General features: G+C 39.8%; 1 protein-coding gene across 1 annotated transcript in view; it reads right to left on the reverse strand.

Annotated features, from left to right (window-relative positions):
- Positions 1 to 24,610, reverse strand: part of abhd12 (abhydrolase domain containing 12, lysophospholipase) — a 177,492-nt gene that overhangs the window by 90,867 nt on the left and 62,015 nt on the right. Inside the window, exons 5-6 of the mRNA XM_068044525.1 lie at positions 18,679 to 18,709; positions 10,639 to 10,684 (exon numbers count right to left, since the gene is read on the reverse strand). Coding sequence (XP_067900626.1) covers positions 10,639 to 10,684; positions 18,679 to 18,709 — 77 coding nt within the window. The remainder of the gene's footprint in view (positions 1 to 10,638; positions 10,685 to 18,678; positions 18,710 to 24,610) is intronic.

The raw sequence follows: 24,610 nt of genomic DNA on the forward strand, positions 1-24,610 counted from the left end.
TCTAGAGGGAAGTTTTGTGGTGATGAATGGTTCCTGAAGATGAGATATACTATTTCACACTTTACACAAGGAAAGAAAGTCAAATTAAAAGGAGGACAATTTGATTAGCATATTCACATTCTGTCTATTAAGAAGTGACTGTACATCATCAGTCCTACAGACTAACCCAATTACACACTTGCATCACTTTTTAATAAATCTAACACGTGCACCACTATAGCCCCCATTTAAATTTTGTTAATCTGACTCCATTTATTTCACTCTCTGATTGGCAGCTAGGTGGCATATGACAAGGAGAGTCAACAAAATAAATGATTTAATCATTAAAATGAATATCACTGCTGAGTAAAGTTCAAAAGGGTAGATGTAGAAATAATGTATTTATGATGCCTAGTTATGGTCACAAGACAGTCACTAATAAATCCAATAAGGAAACCAGAAGAAGCTTCTTTAGCCAGAGAGCAGTTCGAACATGAAACTCATTACCGCAATGAGTAGTTGAGGCGAATAGCATGGACGCATTTTTATTTATTTATTATTTAAATTTATAAAGGAAAGTTAGATAAATACATAAAGGAGAAAGGAGAAAAAGGTTTTGCAGATAGAGTTAGAAGAAGAACGGTGGGAGGAGGCTTGTGTGCAGCATAAATGCCAGCACAGACCTGTTGGACTGAATGGTCCGTTTCTGTACTGTACATTCTAACATATTAGTTTTCCCAGTGTTCAGCATCAAATGCTCACGGACCAGATATAGCACAGGAATCAACAATCTGCTTCAACTCCCACCTCAAAGCAATGCTCCTTCTGTGCCAGTAACATTTTAATTTCCTACAGTGCAATGATATCTTTATAAACTTACGCTTGCTACGCACAACATTAAGATTGTCCCAAACTCATGCCATTTTGGAATCTTTCAAATGGCAGGAATAAAGACAACTTTCATTCATCAGTCTGGGAAGAATTTGGACTCTGAATGGAGGAGAAGAAAGGACAATGTTGAAACCCTTTGTACAAAATGTAGACTAACATTTCAGTGCAGCATTGTCAGAAGTGTCTGCCCTTTCAGGTGGTGTAAAAGATCCCACAGTACTGTTCAAAGAGCAAGGGAGTTTCTCCTGGTGTTCAGGCCAATATTTATCACTCAACCAAACACCTAAAGCAGATGATGATTTGGGACGTCCTCAGATTATGCAAGACACTCTATAAATACAAGTAGAAAAGAAAAACGCTCTCTCTCCATTTCCCTGAATGCTGCAAGTTGATAAAGGCCTCTGCTGTTTCCCCCCCCTTCAGACAAAGCACTTCATTGCCATTTAGCATCTATGGCTCAGATCATAAGGTTATGGCACAGAGAAGTTCAAAAGGTAAAATCTACATTCACATAACCTATAGTGCAGTTAGTCAGTTTATTACTGCTCAGCAATTAAATTAACGTATAAAAGAAAACACAGTATAGCGATTCAATGTATTGAGAGTTCTAATGTCAAGCACCACAGAGTGGCACTCCACCATGCTGCAAGTTAACCCATCTTAAGAGGCTAGGCACTTCTCATGTAGGAAGTAAGAAAAATCAAAATGATAGAAGAACATAGGCAAGCAGGTCGCCAGCTTTCCCTTTCCACCTGGAAGGATGCATGGCGTGGCGAGAAATTTTTTTTTGCTTACAAGCGGATATGCAAAGAAGAAGCATGAAGAAAACAGTAATAGTGAAAGGCTATTAATACTGGAGTCAGCACTGAAAGTACTAACTGTGCAGCTCTGGCTGCAATCATGCGATACTGACAGCAATCTGAAGTTCTGCCTCAACTGACTGGACAAACTCAAAAAATAAAGCAAATGTGGTATTGCGGCCTATGTCCAACTATCAACCATTTGCTTTCCTTCCTTTATGATTTCCTGGCAAAGTATTATCTTGTTAAAATACACTGCTCACCATTGTCAACATAGGAAATATTCAGATTTCAGCTGAAGTCTTTGGACAACGGCACATAGGAGTATAAGAAATAGGAGTAGGAGTAGGTCATTTGGCCCCTCGAGCCTGTTCCACCATTCAATAAAGTCATGGTTGACCTGATTGTGGCCTTAACTTCACTTTCCTGCCTGCCCCACTAACCCTGGACTCTCCTTGCCCATTTACTACCCTGCTAAAATTCAAAATGAACTCCAATATCTCCTACTCTCTGGTGGACTGTGGTTACTTATAAACAGAAAGAAACATCTTGCATTTATATAGCACTCTTCACAACCTCAGAATGTCCCAAAACACTTTACAACCAATTAAGTATTTCTGAAATGTAGTTACTGAAGTAATGTAGGGAAACGCAACAAGGTCCCACAAACAGCAATGAGATAATGATCAGATAATCTGTTTTGTGATGTTGATTAAGGGGTTGAGGGATAATTATTGGCAAGATACAGCAATGCTCGAACACGTGAGTGGCATGAAATATTTTAAATCTTTACGTAGTGATCACATTCTACTACAGTCGCATATGCTGTGATCATTAGCATTTGCCTGGATAATCCAGGTACCCAGGTGTCTGGTATGCCTCCAAATTCTCCACCTTAACCCATAGTCTCCACCTACATCCCTAATCATTTTCTTCAACTCAGCCTACTGATTTTTCTTCTAGTTTGAAGGCGCAGGTGGAGGCTGGGATGGGTGGGCACTGGAAGGTAAGGAGATTGAAATGCTGGAGTAGGGTAGGGGCAAGACAGGAGGATCAGAGCACTGGGAATAATAGCACAAGAAAAGTGAAATAAGAAAAGGCTTTTTGGCCAATCAAGCCTGTTCCTTCCCAAGAATTCATACCACTTGATAATATCCCAGATTCTATTCCACTTAATTATCTTAGTTATTGAAAGGAAAAGTTCCACAAGATTCTCCATAACCCCTTAAGCACCAGATTACTCTACTTCACTATTTAAAACTGACCCATGCTCATCCATGGTCCCCATTTTGCAAAAGGGAGTATTTCATTAACTTGAACTGTAATTATTTGTGTTACTATCAATTATTTTCCTATCTAGATTAGTTAACGCTGCTCATCATTTTATTGAATTAGTGTTTCAAATACTGCTTACTAATTCTGACGACAAGTCAACTCCAATCCCCCACAGATGATGCCTGACCTGAATATTTCCAGCATTCTCTGTTTATGTTAGTATTTAGTTGCTGGTAAGATTGTCAGAAGGGAAGTTTTTTGATGAGGTAAAGGAGACGGTGGATGAAGGTATTGCGGTTGACTTTCAAAAGGTAAAGTGCCACATAATCAACATGTTAGCAAAGTTGGATACGTAATTGGCTAAGGGACAGAAGTGAAGCGAGGTGAACGTTTGCTTTTCAGACTGGAGGGAAGTATGCAGTTGTGTCCTTCGGGAGTTGTTGCTGGGACCACTGCTCTTTTAGATATATATATATTAATGAACTGGACATGGGTACATAGGGCATAATTTCAAGGTTTCCAGGTGAGAAGAAACTTGGAATTGTATTGTAGTAAACAATGAGGAGGATAGTAACAGACTTCAGGAGATCATAGCAAAACAGGTAGACACGAGAGATGGAATTTAATGCAGCGCGGTGTGAAGTGAGCCATTTTGGTAGGACGAATAAGAAGTGGCAATATAAACTAAACAGTACAATTTTAAAGAGACCAGAGAGACGTAGGGGTATATGTACACAAATTTTGAAGGTGGCAGAACAAGTTGAGGCTGTTTAAAAAGAATCCTCAGCTATATAAAATGAAGCATAAAATACAAAAGCAAGGAAGTTCTGCTAAACCTTATGGAACACTGGTTAAGCCCCAGCTAGCATATTGTGGTTAATTCTGGGTACCACACTTTAGGAAGGATGTCAAGGCTTCAGAGAGGTGCAGAGATGATTTACTAGAATGGTACCAGAGATGAAAGACTCCAGTTACTTGGAGAGACAAGAGTAACTGGGGTTATTCTCCTTAGAACAGATTAGCTTAAGGGGAGATAAAGGTGCCCAAAATTATTTGCTAGCTTTTTCAAAAAGTGGGGCAAGCATGATGAGTTGAATGGCCTCCTTCTGTGATTCTATAATGTAGCAAAACAGCCCATCAGTGGAAGCCAGAACTGCCGGTTCCTGTCTGTTGTGTCAACTAATACCAACAAACAAAGGGTTTAACAAGATAAGTCATCCTCAAACTCAATTTTGTATATATAACAAAAGTGCACATTGAAACATATCTCAAGGATGCAATGACATTCCAATATGTTACTGTTTTGTAACACATTCACTCATTCCTATTATAGGAATGAGCCTTTAGGTTAATGATAACATTCCTGTTTGAGTCAATAAGTGAACGGTTTGAACCCCACTCCAGACAGTCACAGCGAGTGGAGATGAGACCAAATTCTGGGTTGACATACTTATGTCTGGTGGGTGTTGGCGTGGGTGACCACTGCCCCCACCCACCTCACCCTCAAATTGATGGGTTATGGGATCCCTAAAGCTTTTCCTCTGCGTAGGGCTAACCAACTAATGAGGAGGCTATGGAAACTGCCACTGTTACAGCTAGTAAAGCTAATAGGTTTTCCAATCAGGATACACCCCCCCAAGAAACAAAACAAAACTTACAATAATTTAAATGAACCAGAGAAAAATGGAAAGACAATTTACAATCAAACCATCAAACCTTCCCAACCTGACAACTGAAATCAGGTTTTTCTTTAAATTAGCTCATGTTCACTTATGAAAGTCAATCATTTTCACAAATATGCACAATTAACTTGCTAAATTCATTAGTTAACCACGGCAGCAAGGTTTTCAGAGAGCCAAGGATCCCATATGCTTTTTGAAACAGTTTTCTCAACTTGTCCTGCCACCGTCAAAGATTTATGTACATACACCCCCAGTACTCTTCCAAGAGAAAACATGGGCACAATGGGCTAAATGTTCTCTTTCAATGCTGTATGATTCTATGTTTATTTAAAGTCTAACACACGGTCAGATAAAGAAAAACTATTTCTTGAAGTCATGGATTCTGAAAAAATATGCAAACCTTTACAAATGAATTGTGGGGTATGGAGCCATGGCACCTGATGACTCAGTCAGCTGTGTCAGCATGTGTGATATTGGTTCCAACTGTTGAATCATCACCTTACTGGTAGTTCCTGCTTCAGAATTTCTCAAAAATTAAATAAGAACAGAATATTTTGAATATTATTGCTGCCGTTAAGTACCTAGATATTACAACAACCACAAGGGTTGCCAACCCTTCAAGAGTGCCCAAGAATCTCCAGGAATTAAAACTTAATCTCTTGCTATGAGCAATCTGGGAGAAAAATCATTGGGGACATAAAAACGTTTTTACCTTTTTTGAACACTTTTATTTATTAGTTATAAAAATATTGAAGCTGGATAAAAAAAAATTTTTTTAAATGCTTTATTTATTAGATATAGAAATATTGAAGCTGGGTTGTGGGGGGGGGGGGGGGGGAGTGGAGGTTGTTTGACTGGGCTGTTGGAGGAGGGAGGTACATATGAACATATGAATTAGGAGCAGGCCATTTGGCCCCTTGAGCCTGCTCCACCATTTGATAAGATTATGGCTAATCTGATTGCGGCCTCAACTCTACTTTCCTGTCTATCTGCTATAACCTTTGACTTCCTTGTCAATCAAAAATCTATCTAACTCAGTCTTAAAAATATTCAATGACACTGGGAAAGAGGATTCCACAGACTAACGACCCTCAGAGAAAAAAATTCTCATCTGCGTCTTAAATGGGATACCCCTAATATTTAAACTGTGTTCCGTAGCTCTAGTGTCTCCCATAAGGGGAAACATCCTTTCAGCATCCACCCTGTCAAGTCCCCTCATGATCTCATATGTTTCAACAAGATCAATACTCATTCTTCTAAACTCCAATGGATACAGGCCCAACCTGTCTTCATAAGATAACCCTTCCATCCCTGGAATCAGTCGAGTGAACCTTCTTTAAACTGCTTCTAATGCAATTCTATCCTTTCTCAAATAAGGAGTCCAAAACTGTACACAGTACTCCAGATGCGGTCTCATCAACACCCTGTACAACTGTAGCTAAACTTCCCTACTTTTGTATTCCATTCCCCTTGCAATAAATGACAATATTCCATTTGCCTTTCTAATCACTTGCTTTACCTGCATACTAACTTTGTGTGAATCCTGAACCAGGACACCCAGATCCCTCTAGACCGCAGAGTTCTGCAATTTTTCTCCATTTAAATAATATGCTGCTTTTCTATTCTTCCTACCAAAGTGAACAAGTTCACATTTTCCCACATTATACTCCAGGAAAAGGCCCTACTGCAATCCTACTACTATTTTCACGATATAACCCTTTGAACCGATGTGACAAAAATGCAAAATGTATCAAAATGAATTACTGCTGGTGCTGCAGCCCATCTCCTCAGCAATTGATGACTCAGGTTCAATCCACAAACCAAGCTTTGCAAGAAATGTTGTTACAGTGCATCGTTGAGAAGTGTTGTAATACTACCTGAATTGGAATATTCTTTGTTTATACTGTACACTAGGGTTCAGTGTCAGCTTGTCAATGGAGTTTAAAGGTTACATACATAGAATATAAGCTACAACACAGCTGATCTATAGTGTCAGCTGTAGCTTAACTGACAGCACTCACTCTTCTGAGTCTGATGTTTATGGATTCATCCCACTTCAGAGACCTGAGAATAAAAGTCTACCCTGACACTCCAGTGCAGTACTGCGGGAGTGCTGCACTATCGGAGGTGCCATCTTTCAGATGAGTTAAACGGAAGTCTCGTCTGCCCTCTCAGGTGAACATAAAAGATCCCATAGCACTATCTTGAAAAAGAGCTGGGGTATTATATCCCTGGTGTCCTGGCCAATATTTATTCATTAAAACAGATTAACTGGTCATTATCATATTGCTGCTTGTGGGAGCTTGCTGTGTGTAAATTAGCTATTTTGTTTCCTACATTGCAACAGTGACAGTAAAAAGTACTTCATTGGCTGTAAAGCATTTTGGGGTGTTCTGAAGTTGTGAAGGTGCTATTTCAATGCAAGTTTTTTTTTCTGTGCTGGTGTTATATATTTCATGTCACTTTCCTCCCATTCTAATTATATCTTCCCACCCTGTCCCCTTATCTCTCTATTGCCTACTCCCTTATGCTTGCATCAAGCCTCTCATTAAATACATCAATGCTATCAAGTTTAAACATTACAAAAAATGTGATGACAGCAATTCTTTATCAAGTATTTGTTTCTAACTGAAGTCAATTCCAGCATAGTCATTGCAACTGCAGTAGAACTGTGATTATCCATTGTAATGGAGGCTTATGACTGATAAGGAACGATTCCACTGAATTAAACTGCAATGGACTAAAACAGTACAACTTAACTATAATAAATTGCACTGGTTCAAAAATCCATTCATTGTACAAAGGGACTCACTGAGTATACTGAGGCTTCGCTGCACTTTACAATCATCTCAGTTCCTGCAACTGTCCTATTGTTCATTTCAACATACTGTACAAAAAGAAACTCACTGTGTTGGCTGATCAACATCCAGCATGTGCATATTTGTCAAAACCTACCAAGGCTTATAGCAAGAACAGAATGACACAGGGAAAGTGGACTGAAATGAATCCAAGATTGCTATTACCAGATAAACAAATGTGCCTGTGCCTTAGTAGAAGCTTTTCAGGGGAAACAACCATGAAGAAGACAATTCAGTATCTCTAATATCACCGTTCATCCAATCTAGTGAATTATAAATAAATAGGTGCCTGAACAAATGACATTAAAATGATAGATTTTCATTTCTTGCAGGCTTCAAGATGAAGAGAGCTGAGAAATTGAATATTTTTCACATTCTGCATTAAATGTTGATATCTAGTGTATTTGCATAAAGTTCCATCTCCTCTGTCTCAACAATGCACTTCTTATAAACTCTCCGGGAAGACGCTCATTAGCCCCAAATTATGGTCAGTAGTATGCTTGGAACTGCATGTCCTTGAAATTAAATTTACACTGCCAAAGGTCATTTCAGCTACAAACCGTACACCAACTTTCAGCACATCAATTTGGACTTGGTCCCAGACAGAACGGTCAAATACTCCAGTCCATTTTGTGCCTATTAACAAGCACACAACATGCAGTACTTTCATTCCTCAACGCAACAAATATAATTTTATTCCCTTTGTTTGAAGTCCTCCACATAAATAAAATGGCAGCTCAGAGCATTCATTTGTAAGGTGCCCCTAAAAATAAAGTTGATAAAAGTAAAAGTGGTGTACAATAGACCATTTGGTCCACAAGCCATGCGACAAAGGTTTGATTCGTGGTCTGTTTTACATTAGTTGCCAGGATGACATTAGGGGGCGAACGTTACAGACCTCCCCGACGTTGGGGATCGTGGTGGTGGGGGGGCGGCCGGAAAATGCCTCCAGCAGAGGCCCGCCACGGGCCTCGACGCTGGGAAGGCCTGGCCAGAGATTGCTGCCTGCGGCGAGGCATCATGGTGGTGCCCCCCGCCGCTCGGCAACAGGACACCCAGTAACATATTTAAATCCATTAGAATTAATGAATTAATCAGACCTGCGCCTTCGCCTTCCCAGATGGGGATCCGAGGCGGAACATCGTTGGGAGTGGGGAACAGGTAAGTCTTTCAGTGCGGTGGTGGGTGGGGGGGGAGTGGCGTCAAAGTAATTTCATTGTTATAGGGGATGGTGGGAAGGGGTAAATAATCCAATGCAGTTTGAGAGTACCAACAAATAGTTTCCAAAGTTATGCCATACAGCTAAACAAAAAACTAAAACTAACACAATTTTCTCTTTTTCAAATGTGCACAGTGCAACTTTTCTTAATTTCCAAAAATGGGCAACCACCTCTTTTCAGGAAGTCACACCCACAGGCAGTTAAATCATCGTGTTAACAAAATCACTAAAGCACAACCTTTAAATCATTTTAACTAATGTCATGTACTAAATACTACAGGTGGATTTTAGATAGTACCTTTACTAAAGCAAACCTTCCTAAGATGCTTTGCAGAAGCATAATCAGACAAAAGAATTCACACCAAGCCAAAGGAAAAGATACTGGCAGTGGTGGCCAAAAGCTTCATTGGAGGCAGGTTTTAAGAAGGGCCTTTAAGGAGGAAAGAGCAGCAGAGCGGCAAACAAGTTTATGGGAATTCCAGACCTTAGGGCTTAGATGGTTGAAGGTACAGCTACCAATTGAGGGCAAAGGGAGTGGGGGAGAAACAAGAGGATTGGAGGAACACAGAGCTGTTAAAGAGTTGTAGGGCTGGAGGAGAGTATAGAGATAGGGTGAGGCAAGGCCATGGATTTGAACAAGAGGATGAGAATTTTAAATACTACAAACGCATACAGTTATATCCCTCCCTTGACTGAGATTTGAGAAGCAGTTTCAAGGAAATTCAATGAAATGACAAAATATTTTAATTCAGTTTTACAACCAAGAAATTTCATTTCATTTCAATTGCATGGTACAATAAAGCCCCATTAACTCCTTGAATTCTCAAAGACCTTGACAATTTTCACAATATACACCCACTACAGGTTTAAAACTAACCAGCAATTCTTGTTGGATCCCTCAAGCTACACACCCCATCGAAAATAAAGGCAGGTGACCTGGTCCCAAATCTTAGTCAATGCTATTCTGCAGATAGCAACATAGATGAGCAAGAGTGACCAGAAGTAATTAACTTTACAATTGTATCTCCTTTCCACTGAAAGGGAGTCACATCATTAACAACAAAGTCAAGATAAAGAACCTTGCAAATGGACAATTCAGCTGTGTATCATGCCATTCTGTAGTATGGTGTGGTTGTTAATAGAAAAGAGAATGTGTCTCATAGAGGGCAAATATAAACGAGTATGAAGGGAAAATACTGAAATTAGGAGTGAGAGGTGAACAACAAATGCATTTTCATTTTGAGAAGTACCTCCTGTATCCATAACTTTAAATTATTCAAATATGGGAGCACATTAAAAAAAAGTATATGATTTCCTATTTTGTTAAGTATATCTTGTCCCCCACATAGATTTATTGGGATCAGGTCATCAAATAAGAAAAAAAAAATCAACTACTGTCCTCTGTGTATTATTTAACAAATTCATAAACATGTTGCTGCTAGACTCTTACAAATCATTAAAAATAACAAAAAGGAAAATAACAAAAACTATCCCTTTCAGAGAAAACAAGCATGTTTGCTTGTATTCTCTTAAACAAGAGAAGAAACTTAGATTTTTGTCCTGTGCATGTTCTAAATCAAACTGAGACTGAGTTTGCATGCAAACACGCCCCATCACGAATCATGAGACATAATGAAACTGCAGACAGCAGTGATTCAAGCTCAATTATTCTGGCAGTTCTGCTTATGCAGTAGAATCTGTACAATTACGTAATTCTGGCTATTCTTGTATCTTCATGCAGCATGCTTTTAAAACAAATTTGTTTTGAACCTTTAACACTGCCCGTACTATTTATTTTTGTACCACCCATTACTTGTAGAGATCAACACGCCAGCACAGTATTATTTGTTAGATCTGTATCGGCAGGCATGCAAGTAAATACACTTTTCAAAATTGCTTTTAGTCTAGATGAACAGAGCTGCAGACCTACTTACCCCTATAATCGAATGCGACTACATGGTAGCCTTGTGAGCTCAGGACCTATAAATGGGGAGAAAACAAAATCAAGGATGTAGAGATGGAAGGACAAATAAGTTCAGTATTTGAATCTTCACAGAATATGAATAAATATATTTAACTCGGGGCAATGATAACAATAGAATCTCTGTTCGACTTCCACAGTGTACAAGTAAATAATAAACGCATTTTCATTTTGAGAAGTACCTCGTGTATTCTTGACTTCAACTATTCAAATATGGGAGCACATAAATAAGTATACGATATCCTCTTTTGTTAAGTATAGTTTGTTCCCCACATAGATTTATTGGGAACAGGTCATCACATAAGAAAAAAAAAATTCTACTATTGTCTTCTGTGTATTATTTAACAAATTCATAAACATGTCGCTGCTAGACACTTATGAATTCATTAAAAATAACAAAAAGGAAAATAACAAAAACTATCCCTTTTCGAGTTTTGTTGCTGTATTGCAAGTGTCACACAAGTGTTCCAGCTCCCATTAAAGCTGCAGCTTCACACTAATCAACATATATTTTTGATGGCTCTGAGGTCCAAATCAGAGAAGAACAGGGGAGAAAGAGGGCAAGAAAATAAACTACATTTCAGTAATGCAGGATTGCATACATAAAACATAATGGCATTCTTCATTTGCTTGTCAATCCACATACATTAGGATGTTTCTGTAGTGCAAAACATAATGCAAGTGGCCAGCCCAATTCTACTTTGACTGGCTGTCCATACTTAAAGGAAGAACTTGAGGTCATACAGTGCCTTTCACAACCTCAGGACACCCCGAAGCGTTTTACAGTGAATTCAGTTACGTTTTAAGGAGGTCACTGCTGTAATGTAGGAAACTCAACAGCCAATTTTCACACAGCAAGGTCCCACAAACAGCAATGAGATAATAACCAGATCATCTATTTCAGTAACATTCATTGAGGGACAAATATTGGCCGCGACACCAGGGAGAACTCCCCTTCGAAAAGTGCCATGGAATTTTTTTTTTTTTACGTCTGTCTTGCATACTTTGTGTCAATGGATAGGGATCAGAAGCGGGATAGAATCATAAAATGGTTACAGCTCAGAAGGAGGCCAGTCCGCGCCGGCTTTCTGCAAGAGTAATTCAGCTAGTCCCCTCCCTTTCCCCATAACCCTGCAGATTTTTTGTTATCTTCAGATGATTATCCAATTCCCTTTTGAAAACCATAAATTACACAGCTTCCACCACACTCTCAGGCAGTGCATTTCAGATTCTAACCACTTGATGCATAAAAGAATGCTTTTTCATTTCGCCTTTGGTTCTTTTGCCAATTACCTTAAAATTATGTCCTCCGGTTCTCCACCCCTCCACCAAAGGGAAGAGCTTTTCCCCATCTATTCTGTCTAGACCCCTCATGATTTTGAACACCTCTATCAAATCTCCTCTCAACCCTCTCTTCTCTAAGGAATAACAGCTCCAACTTCTCCAATCTATTCTCATAACTGAAGTCCCTCATCCATGTAACCATTCTTGTAAATCTTTTCTGCACCCTCTCTAAGGCCTTCATATTCTTCCCAAAGTTTGATGCCCGGAATTGGGCACAATACTTCAGTTGAGGCTGAACTAGTGTTTATAAAGTTTCATCATAACTTCCTTGCTTTTGTACTCTATGTCTTTATTTATAAAGCCCAGGATTCGCTATGCCTCTTTAACCACTTTTTCAACTTGCCCTGTCACCTTCAACGATTTGTTCGCATATACCCACAGATCTCGCTGTTTTTGTACCCCCTATTGTACCCTTTAGTTTATATTGCTTCGCCTTGTTCTTCCTACCAAAATGTATCACTTCACATTTCTCTGCATTAAATTTCATCTGCCATGTGTCTGTCCATTCCACCAGCCTATGTCCTCTTGAAGTTTATCACTATCCTCCTCACAGTTCATGATACTTCCAAGTTTTGTGTCATCTGTAAATTTTGAAATTGTGCCCTGTACACCCATGTCTAGGCCATTAATATATCAAGAAAAGCAGTGGTCCTAGTACTGACCCCTGGGCAACACCACGGTATCCATTCCTCCAGTCCAAAAAGAACTGTTTACCACTACTCTCTGTTTGCAATCACTCAGTTAACTTCATGTCCATGCTGCCATGGATATTCCACGGACTTCAACTTTGCTGACAAGCCTATTAAGTGGCACTTTATCAAACGCCTTTTGGAAGTCCATATACACCATAGCAACCACCTTACCCTCTATTACCTCATCAAAAAACTCAATCAAGTTGGTTAAACACATTCTACCTTTAATAAATCCATGCTGGCTTTCTTTAGTTAATCCACCCTTATCCAAGTGACTGTTAATTTTTGCCCCGGATTATTGCTTCTAAAAGCTTTCCCACCATCGAGGTTAAACTAACTGGCCTGTAGTTGCTGGGTGTTGGAGAAATTTTCTTAGCTTTGCTAATTATTACTTAACTTTGTAGAAGCAGAAAAGCAGGAGACAGCTTGTAGCTAATCTAACCACAACCAACGGTCATAAATTGTAGACAGAGCAGCTAACCACAATCAGACGTTACGGCCAGAGTGGGCATTGAATTAAGGAACTAGCTTGTTATTGTTGAAACTGATGTTTTGCTGACCTTGGACCCTGCATGGTGCACCGTTACGTAGGCAGTCTTGTGGGTGCTTATCTAATTGTGAAACTGTTAGCTCTGCCTCTTTTATACTATATAAGTCCACGGCGATCTGTAGCTCTTTGGGAGCAGCACTGAACCGCCTTTAGGTAAGGTGTGCTCCCCCATGATATCATGCAATAAAGTGTTTGTTCTCAACGTCTGAGTCCGGAGGATTTGTTCAGCAATTGGGCACAATCTGGATTTTCTCCAACACTGGGTTTATCCTTAAACCCTTTTTTGAACATGGGTGTAACTTCTGCAACTTTCCAGTCTTCTGGCACCACACCCATATCAAAGGAGGATTGGAAAATTATGACCAGTGTCTCTGCAATTTCTGCCCTTACTGCCCTCAGCATTGTCAGATGCATCCCATCTGGCCCTGGTGACTTATCAACTTTAAGTACAGCCAGCCTTTCTAATACCTCCTCTTTATCAATTTTTAGTCCTTTCAGTATATCAATTACCTCCTCTTTCACTATATCTTTGGCAGCATCTTCTTCCTTGGTAAGGACTGATGCTAAGTACTCATTTAGTACTTCAGCCATGCCCTCTGCCTCCATGCATAGATCCTCTTTTGGTCCCTAATTGGCCCTACCCCTCCTCTTAGTACCCTTTTAATATTTATCTGCCTGTGGAAGACTTGTGAATTCCACTTTATGTTAGTTGTCGGTCTCTTATACTATCTCTCGGTGCCTCTCTTTTTCCTTTTTCACAGCCCCTCTGACCCTTCTATCATCCGTGTCATTTATATTATCAACCTAATATCTGTCATATGCTCCCTTTTCTGCTTCATTGTACTCTCCATCTCTTTCGTCATCCAAGAAGATCTGGTTTTGGCTGCCCTACCTTTCCCCCTTGAGGGAATGTACCTCAACTGTACCTGAGCCTTATCCTCTTTAAAGGGAGCCCATTGTTCTATTGCCTGTCAATTTTTCATTCAAATTTACACGGGACAGATCCGCTCTCAACCCACTGAAGTTGGCCCTCCCCCAATTAAGTATTTTTACTCTAGATTGCTGCTCGTCTTTTTTCCACAGCTAATCTAAACCTTATGGTACTATGATCACTGGTCCCAAAATGTTCCCCTACTGACACTTGATCGACCTCATTTCCCAGAACCAGATCCAGCCTTGTTTCCTTGTTGGGTCAGAAACGTAATCAAAAAAATTCTCCTGAACACATTTCAGAAACTCTTATCCCTCACTGCCCTGAACACTATTGCTATCCCAGTTAATATTAGGATAATTAAAGTCCCCCCATTATTACCACTCTATAGTTCTTGCACTCCTTTAATTTCCCAGTGCATTTGCTCCTCTATATCATCCCCACGAGTTGGTGGCCTATAGAATACACTCAGTAGTGTAATGGCACCTCTATTGTTTCTTAATTCTTACCAAATAGATTCTCTTCTTGACTACTCGAGGACATCCTCTCTCTCCAACCCTTTAATATTCTCCTTAATCAATACTGGCATCCACCCGCCCCCCCACCCTTCCTCCTTTTGTTCCTTCCCTATCTTTCCTGATTACCTTGTATCTAAGGATATTCAGTACTCAGTCCTGTCACTTTTTGAGCCTGGTCTTGGTTATCACCACAACATCATATTCCTATGTGGCTATTTGCGCTGTAGTTCACCAACCTTATTTACCATACTCCATGCATTTACGTACATGTACAGTAAACCTGAATTAGATCTTACTGTATTTTGATTCATTTCCCTTTAAAAAAAAAATCACTCAGCTCCACCTGTCTATATAGGTGCAAGACAGTCTGGACCTCAATCCTTTTGATCATATAAGCTTCACAGTTAACTTTTCCCAAGTGCTAACAGTCAGAATGTGATGAGACCCCTGTCTGTTTTTTTTTTTAAAAGCCACTGTTATAAGTACTTAAGTGCTTTTTGAAAAAAAATGCAAAAGTCTAGTTGAGATTTATAACTACAAGATTTGTTTCCTAACTGTGATGTTGCAGCTAAGCGTACTGCTCCTACTGCCACCTAGATAGGTTCAAGAAGCATAACACAGGGCAAGGATCAAACCTGGAATCTTCCAGATTAATAGCTGAGCCATCAGAGTAGCAAAACAATGCAGAAGAGGTGACCATTTCGTCAGCTGTTTTCAATCATCCAAAGGCACTAGCTGGGGCAAGCCTATAAACAGCACTTTGTGCTTGCAGGAGAGATGCATATCTGGAACTTTGCTTTCACCCCAACTTCAGATTGATGTAAACTGGCAGCGAAAAGGTGACTTCTGCTCCCAACAGGATTAAAATAGATGTGCGTCCTTCAGTATAGAATAAAGCTGCATTTATATGACTTTCTTGTTTCCTCTTTTGCTCGTTGTTTATTATTTCATGTTTTCCCCTCTCTCTGACAAAGAATGCAAAAGTATACTATGGAAATAGTAACTTAGCATCTATAGCACAAATAAAAAGTTTTTAAAAAATGATTAGGAAACCTTTTCTTCTTTAACAGTCTTTTCACTTGCATTATTGATGCTGGAGTAATGTTATTGTTTGCCCTCCTCCGATTCTGGCCTCTTATGCATCGCCGATTTTCATCGCTCCACCATTGGCAGTCATGCTTTCTGCTGTCTAGATCCCAAGCTCTTGAATTTCTGTCCTCTCCACCTCTCTCCTCCTTTAAGACCCTGCCTGAAACCTATCTCTGACTAAGCTTTTGGTTACCTGCTGTAATATCTCTTTATGCAGCTTCTGTGAACTTTACTAAGCTAAAAACACAAGTTGTTGTTGCTAGGAGAAGCAGCAAACAGAGGACAGGCAACATCATTAACCCATTGGTAGAAACATACATATTAATAGTATTCAAGTGAGGGTACAATTCATTTAGCCCATAATTTTAATGGAAGCAATTTAATTAAATCTAATTTGATATTGTTTGAAAGAAGGGACAATATTAATATTTTATTAGAGCTTTTGAATTATTAGTAAACCATAAATGGAACTCAGTAGTTTAGGCTGGACTACAGATATCACTCAACATTTACTGCTTTTTCACATGTTGGTCTGGTGTTAGCCATGCTCAGCAGTAGCACTCTCTCCTCCGAGTCAGAAGGTTGTGAGTTCAAGTGTCACTTTAGAGACTTGAGCATATGACCTAGACTGACATTTCCAGAGCAGTACTGAGGGAGTTCCACATTGTCACAGTTGCTGTCTTTCGGATGAGACATGAAACCGAGGCCCCGCCTGCTTCCTCAGCTAGAAGATCACATGATGGTACTTCAAAGAAGAGCAGGGGATTTCCCTCTGGTTTCCTGGCCAATATTTATCCTTCAACCAACATCACTAAAACAGATTAACTGGTCATTATCATATTGCTGTTTATGTGACCTAGCAAATTGATCACCATGTTTCCTACATTACAACAGTAGCTGCACTTCATAAAAGCACTTCATTGGCTGCAAAGTGCTGTGCCAAGTCCTTTTTAATGGATACCATGAACTATGAAACTGTAAAATATGCTATTCTTCCTGCTTATGACTTAACGTTCAGAGACAGTGTAGCGGTAATGTCATTGGACTAGTAATCCAGAGGCCCAGGCATTGGGGACATGGGTTCAAACCCCACCTAGTCTCAGTAATGGTGCCATGAAACTATTACTGATTGCCGTAAAAAGCCATCTGGTTCACTAATTTAGGGAAGGAAATCTGCAGTCCTTGCCTGGTCTGGCTATGTGTAACTTCAGACCCACAGCAATGTAGCTGCCCTCTGAAATGGCCTAGCAAGCCACTCAGTTATCAAGGATAATTAGGGATGGGCAACAAATGCCTTGCCAGCAACGCTCACATTCCATGAAAGAATAAAAAAAGACTGAATAGGATTACTCCCATCAGTCAGCTGCAGCAAAATCCATTTGCTGCCCATAGCTCTGAGAGCCATGGGGTGTTCAATATTTATTTTAAAAAGTGATCAATTTCCTAACATATCTCTCACCTTGCACAAAAACAAAAATAAAGAGAGGTTTGATATCTTTATCTACATTGGATTCCTCAACTCACCATTGTCTGGTAATATTTACATTCACATCACACAACTACAAAATTGAATGTCTTAATAAAACCACTGAAGATGAAAATATAACTCGTGTTTTCACAGGAAAAAAAAGGAACACAACATATCTCTGGTAGCAAATTGTTTGAGAGAACAATCCATTACTTGTTTTGTCACAGTGTTGCACAGTTTGGACTTTGTGCAGAGAAGAGATAGCGTTATGAAACGTTTGTATTATATAGAGCAGTAACTGAGCAATTAGTGTAACAAAAGCTTTGATAATTAATCAGAATAGTCATCAGTAAACTACACCTCTGAGTTGAAGTACAGGCACCTGGGAGTTAATTTTTTTTGTCAAGGGTCAGACTGCACCTTCATGATGCAATCAAGATAGGTGATCAAAAATATGCTGTGATCCTTATGGTCCTACTTTATTAACCTGCATTTTTTGGGGGACAGCTGAAACCTGATGACTCTCACTAATATTACAATATATATTATTAAAATAGTGCCAGACATTACACACTTGTATTTTTTTGACCTACGTCGTATTTCTCAGGTCAAGAGAAGATTTGACTCAACTGGATGCGTTCTGTTGCATGAGTCAAACAGAAACACAACTACACCCAAAAGTTTTGTTTCATCACTGGCTAATGCAAAAGTATCTTTGTCTTTTGACCTAGTTCATGCAGAAATTGCAAGCTAAGCAGGCACATGGCCAAATTTTGGATTTTATCTGGGTCATGCACTTTAACTCAAGATCTGTATATGGGTAGATGGAAGACTTACTAGACCCATCTTATTTGATGTTTTGATCAATGAGCGGTTTCAAGGGAGGTGGTCTCAGAATGTCTGTTCCAGCACTCTGAAAAACCTGCACCATACCCAATTGTAGATAAATGTGTTGTTGTTGGAGGGTTCATCCAAGATCTGCTACCCTCCACTCTAGGGATGCAGCAGTCAGTACCCTGAAGTGCAGCACTATGTCTTTTCATGGCTTAAAAAGGAACCAAGAAGCTGTTGATTGGAAGATATCAAAAGTGCCTATCCTAAATGTTGACTATTAATGGGTAAATGGGGGCTCTGCCAGATATCAAGTTTAGCTTGGAAAGATTGGAAAAGGGAGCAACAGCAGATGTAAAGCACCACCGCAAAAACTCTTTCCAATATTACATGCGGAGAGTTTGTCAGGCAAGATGCTTAACCCCAAGAGATTCAAATGGAGTTGAACAAAAGGATGAACAGAAATAATGCTAAATGACCCCTTCTGGTTGCTTTTAACTGGGGTGGCAGGAATAGCACACACTAACAATATCTCTCCACCCCCATATCAAAATTTAAAAGAACTCCTACCTTATACAGCTGAACCCTGTGATCCCCACCTCTGCAGACAAATAAAAAAAAGTGGCAAATTAGAACAAATTTCAAATAAAATCAATTCCCTGATTTTTTTTGATTTCAATCTATTTAGTTTTACCGGTTTGTCATTTTCAATCTCAGTTTAAATTTAAATAATTTGAGTTAGCCTCTCTTACATTTTTAAAAGGTATCAAGCTGATTACTAATAAAAAAAATTACAATATAAAAGTGCTCACCATCATTATAATAAAAAACTTCCACCAGATTAAATATTTCTCAGGGCTATCGACTAAAACCTTCCAGTACGGTCATACTAAATGAATGCTAACTAACAAATGGAGCAATTTTGCAGAAAAATGAAGATAGTTTTTGTTTAAAAACAAAACAAATTTTTAAAAAAAGAAATCTTTTGCAACATTACCCAGATATTCATTTCTATGAAGAAATGTAAATCACCACTTCAAAAAATAATTATCGTTGTTACAGAGGAACAGGAAGATTCGTGCAGACCTCAATTCTGGATAACAGATTAAACTCTCAGATTACAGACAGTTTGATAAAATAAATTGCATTTCATGACAGTTTGGGCCCTCTTGGGCCTGTTTTAAATAAAAGAGGCTCCGACAAACAGAAATTAAAAGGGAAAAGGACAATCACAGCTATTGGTTATAAATGCAGACTATCACAGTTGCAAAAATGGTACTAGAAGAGCACAGCACAAATCTGATGAGTGTACTGGATCATTAATTGACATCGAACTAGTGGATATACAAATTGGTAATACACCACAGGGCTTGAAAAAGGTACAACTAAAGAAAAAGTAAATTCCATTTGGTATTGTTGGCCGTCTTAGCATTTTTGGCAGAAGTGTAATTTGGGGAATCCTGCTAATAACAAAACCATCAGCGATGAATAGCTTGCATTGAGGTAAAGAAGCTGATACTCTCCCCGACATAACAGATTCTCCCTCCATATACAAAAAATGGAATGACAAATCGTATAAGATCTGCAAACCTGAGTTGTCTAATCTACCCGACACATTCCGGGGTAAAACACGAACATGAACAGCTGCCCAGAGAAGAATGGCCACACTTTCATTAGAAAAATCCTATCAAATTTGGATCAGCACTGCAGTTGAACCTCAGACAATTGAACTAGATGAAGCCACTGGAATCACCGTCTTCAACCCTCTGGTTACAGAGTAAGAATCAGCATTGGGCAGTACCAGTCTCTAAACAGGAAGTTCTGATAGACTTGTGATTAATGCTACAGGAGGTTGATTAGATCTTATGAAGAGCATGCCTCTTTTGCCCTGGTCCAGGGGTCAGTAACCTTAATAACAAGAGGAGCCATTTTTTAAATGTAGTTAAAAATGCAATATCTTAAGAGCTGCAATGCTGTTACTCACATGGCAGTAATAATGAAAAACAGGAGACACATTTCAGCAACGTTTTAAAGACTTTTACAAAAAAAGTTGTTAATTGAATGATACTTCCTCACAAGGACAATGTTAATAAACGTTTAAAAAATGAAACTAGCCATTTAATTATCGAAATGGGTTTGATTGATCAAAATCACAAGTCTGATACTATACTGGCAAAATCAGTGACTTTGCAAAAGGCAATCTCACTACAAAATTGAAGACCAAGACTGTAAACTTTTGTTTTTTAAGTACACCCAACAAATTTATTCTGCAGATTCAGTGGTGATAATAACTAGGAAAGAATGAGTAGGGTAAATAAAAGGGAACCACTAGATGCTGCATACTTGGATTTCCAAAAGGCATTTGATAAGGTGCCACATAACAGGTTAACATGCAAGATGAGGGCACACAGAGTTGGGGGCAATATATTAGCACAGATAGGGAATTGGTTAACGGACAGGAAGCGGAGAGTAGGAAAAAACAGGGCATTTTCAAGTTGGCAGGCTGTAACTAGTGGAGCGCCGCAAGGATCAGTGCTGGGACCTCAGCTACATACAATCTATATTAACGGCTTAGACGAAGAGACTGAGTAATACATCTAAGTTTGCTGACAATACAAAGCTAGGTGTGAATGAAAGCTGTGAGGAGGACACAAAAGAGCCTGCAAAGAGATATAGACAGGTTAAGCGAATGGGCAATAAGGTGGGGAAGTCTGAGGTTACTCATGTTGATAGTAAGAACAGAAAAGCAGAATTTTTTTTTAAAGGTGTGATACTTCTAATGTTGATGTTCAAACAGGCTTGGGTACAATCGTACAAGGAATACAAAAAGTTAGCATGCAGGTACAGCAAGCAATCAGGGAGGCAAATGGCATGTTGGCTTTTATTGTAAGGGGATTAGAATACAAGAAAAGGAAGACTTGCTACAATTGTACAGGGCTTTGGTGAGACCACACCTGTGCAGTTTTAGTCTCCATATTTAAGGAGGGATATACTTGCATTGGAGATAGTACTGCGCAGGTTCACTAGATTGGTTCCTGGGATGAGAGGGTTGTCCTATGATTAGAGGCTGACTAAATAGAACCTATATTCTCTGGAATTTACAAGATTCTGAATTGGCTTGAAAGGGTAGACACTGAGAGGTTGTTTACCCTGGCTCGGGAATCTAGAACACAAGGGCAGAGCCTCAGGATAAGGACTGACATGAGAAGCAACTTATTCACTCAAAGGGTTATGAATCTTTGAAATTCTATACCCCAGAGGGTTGTGGATGCTCTGTTGTCGCATATATTTAAGGCGGAGAGAAGACAGATTTTTGGTCTCACGGGGACTCAAGGGATGTGGGAAGCAGGCAGGAAAATGATGAAGCAAATAGCATGAAGTCCAGTTCAACTGAGTCCTGCTTCCACAGAGTGCTTAAGTCAGGAATTTGGTGAATTTGGGTAATTTAAGGATTGATTTTGTTCTAAATTCCATCTATTTGCATTTAGCATTCAGCTTAAATAAAACCTTAATTTGTAGTTTCGTTCAGTGTTAATGATAATTTGTAGTAGCTGCAGAGTTAATTAGGTGACTAGTTAGAACTGGTTACCTAGTAGGCAAGGGCTAAGTCAGGAATGTTTGTTAGCATAAATACAGCAGCAAGCTTCTATGAATGCACAAAGTAGCTAACATGAAGTTCAGGTTGATGGAGTCCTGCTTTGACAGAGTGCTTAAGTTAGGGATTTGGTGAGTGTGGGACTTTGGCACAGTAAGGGAGGAGGTGCTGTCCTAGACTTATACAGAACAAGGAGTAGTCCAAAAGAGGGAGCGGGACATAGTGAGAGCTGAAGTCCAGTGACATTAATTATGTAAGCAGGTAGGTGATTGGTTGGTAGCTTTAAGGTTTCTTTTATTTTCTGTAAACTGGTAAACTTGAAATCCTAATTAGTTAAACAAAATACAATAAAGGTGGCAGGGCAGGTGATGTGTTGCAGCTGCAGCATGTGGGAGCTGGTGGACACCAGTGTGATCCACTGCAACCACATCTGCAGCTCAAGGAACTTTGGCTCAGAGTTGATGAACTGGAGTCCAAGCTTTGGACACTGCTGCATCAGGGAGGGAGAAAGTTACCTGGACACTTTCTTTCAGGAGGCAGTCACACCCCTTAGATTAGGTGCTTCAGATTTGAAGGGTGTGATTATGAGTGAGGCAGGTATGGGGATCCAGGGGGTAGCACTGGAGGAGCCTCTGTCCTTGTACTTATCCAACAGGTTTGAGGTTCTTGCAGCCTGTGTGGATGAGAGCAGGGGCTGCAGGGAGGATGAGCAAACTGACCATAGCACTGTGGTACAGGGGGCCATTCAGGTGGGGGGAATAAAAAGGAATGTCGTAGTAGGGACAGTATGTTTAGGGGGCTAGACACTTTTCACTGTAGCTGAGAGCATGAGTCCTGTAGGCTGTGTTGCCTGCCTGGTGCCAGGGTTAAGGACATCCCCTTGGGGCTGAAGAGGAACTTGGAGTGGGAGGGGAAGAATCCAGTTGTCGTGCTCCATGTGGATAGAAACAACATAAGTAGGACTAAGAGTGAGGTTCTGCTAAGGGAGTATGTGCAGCTCGGGGCTAAATTTAAAAAAGAACGATAAAGGTAATCTCTGGATTACTACCTGAGCCACAAGCAAGTTGGCATAGGGTAAATAAAATCAATTGAGTGTGTGGCACAAAGATTGGTGTGGGAGAAATGGGTTTTGATTCATGGGGCACTGACACCAGTACGGGGGAAAGTGGGAGATGTACTGTTGGGACAGACTTCACTTGAACCGCCCTGGGACCAGTGTCCTGGCGAATCATATAATGAGGGCTTTAAACTAAATAGTGGGGGAGGAGGGTTCACATGAGGGGAGATTTGGAAAGTTAGAGGAAGAACAGGCAATAGTGGAGGGCAGAGATATGGGTAATGATAACGAGAGTGTGACAGGAAGGGACAGAGTGTACAAAAATAAGAGTGCACCAACAAATAGGGTCAAAGTAGGGAAAATTGGTAAAAAGTCAGGATTATATGCTCTTTATCTGAATGCATACAGCATTCATAACAAGATGGATGAATTGATAGCACAAATAGTAATAAATGGGTATGATATGATAGCCATCAAAGAGACGCGTTTACAGAGTGACCAAGGCTGGAAACTGAATATTCAAAGTTATGTGTCATTTCGGAAGGATAGGAAGAAAAAGGAAAAGGAGGTGGGGTAGCTCTGTTAATCAAGGATGAGATCAGTACAGTAGTGAGAAGTGATCTTGGCTCAGAATATCAAAATGTAGAATCAGTTTGGGGGGAGATAATAAATAGCAAACAAAAGAAGTCACTGCTGGAAGTAGTTTATATGCCCCCTAACAGTAGCCACACTGTAGGACGGAGTACAACTGAAGAAATAATGGATGCTTGTAAGAAGGATACTGCAATAATGAGTGATTTTAATATTCATATCAATTGAGCAGGAATAGGCCATTCGGCCCTCAAACCTGCTCTGACATTCAATAGGATCATGGTTGATCTGATTGTGACCTTAACTCCACTTTCCTGTCAGCCCCCATAACCATTTACTCCCTTGTAGATCAAAATTTTGTCTAACTTAGCCTTGAATATATTCAATGACTCAGCCTCCGAACAACTCAGAAGAAATTCCTCCAAATGGGAGACCCCTTATTTTGAAACTGTGTCCCCCATTTCTAGACTTTCTCACAAGGAGAAACATCTTCTCAGCATCTCCCTGTCAAACCCCCTCAGAATCTTCTGTTTCAATAACACCACCTCTCATTCTTCTAAACTCCAATGAGTATAGGCCTAAACAGCTCAACCCTTCCTCATAAGACAACCCCTTCAGGCCCAGAATCAACCTAGTAAACCTTCTCTGAACTGCCTCCAATGAAAATATATCCCTCAAGTAAGGAGACCAAAACTGTATGCAGTGGTCTCGCCAATACCTTCTACAGTTGTAGCAGACTTTCCTACTTTTATACTCCATCCTCTTTGCAATAAAGGCCAACATTCCATTTGCATTCCTAATTACTTGCTGTACCTGCATGCTAATTTTGATTCATGTACGAGGACACCCAGATCCCTCTGTACCACAGCATTCTGCAGTCTCTCTCCATTTAAATAATATTCTGCTTTTCTATTCTTACCAAGTGGACAACCTATTTTCCCACATTACACTTCACCTGCTAAATGTCTGCCCACTCACTTCTTATCTATATCCCTTTGCAGACTCTGTGTCCTCCTTACAACTTGCTTTCCTACCTTTGTATTGTCAGCAATTGGACAAATCAAATTGGCAAATGTGGCGTTGAGGGCGAGTTCATGGAGTGTATTAGAGACAGTTTCTTAGAGCAATATGTTCTAATACCAACCAGGGAACAGGCTACTTTAGACCTGGTAATGTGAACAACACTCAATCTGCACTACAACACCAGTGAAAACAACCAAAGATTACCTCACCTCGTACAATTGCGCCAAGAAGATAGC

The sequence above is a fragment of the Heterodontus francisci genome, chromosome 13, assembly GCF_036365525.1.
Source record: "Heterodontus francisci isolate sHetFra1 chromosome 13, sHetFra1.hap1, whole genome shotgun sequence".
Lineage (NCBI taxonomy): Eukaryota > Metazoa > Chordata > Chondrichthyes > Heterodontiformes > Heterodontidae > Heterodontus > Heterodontus francisci.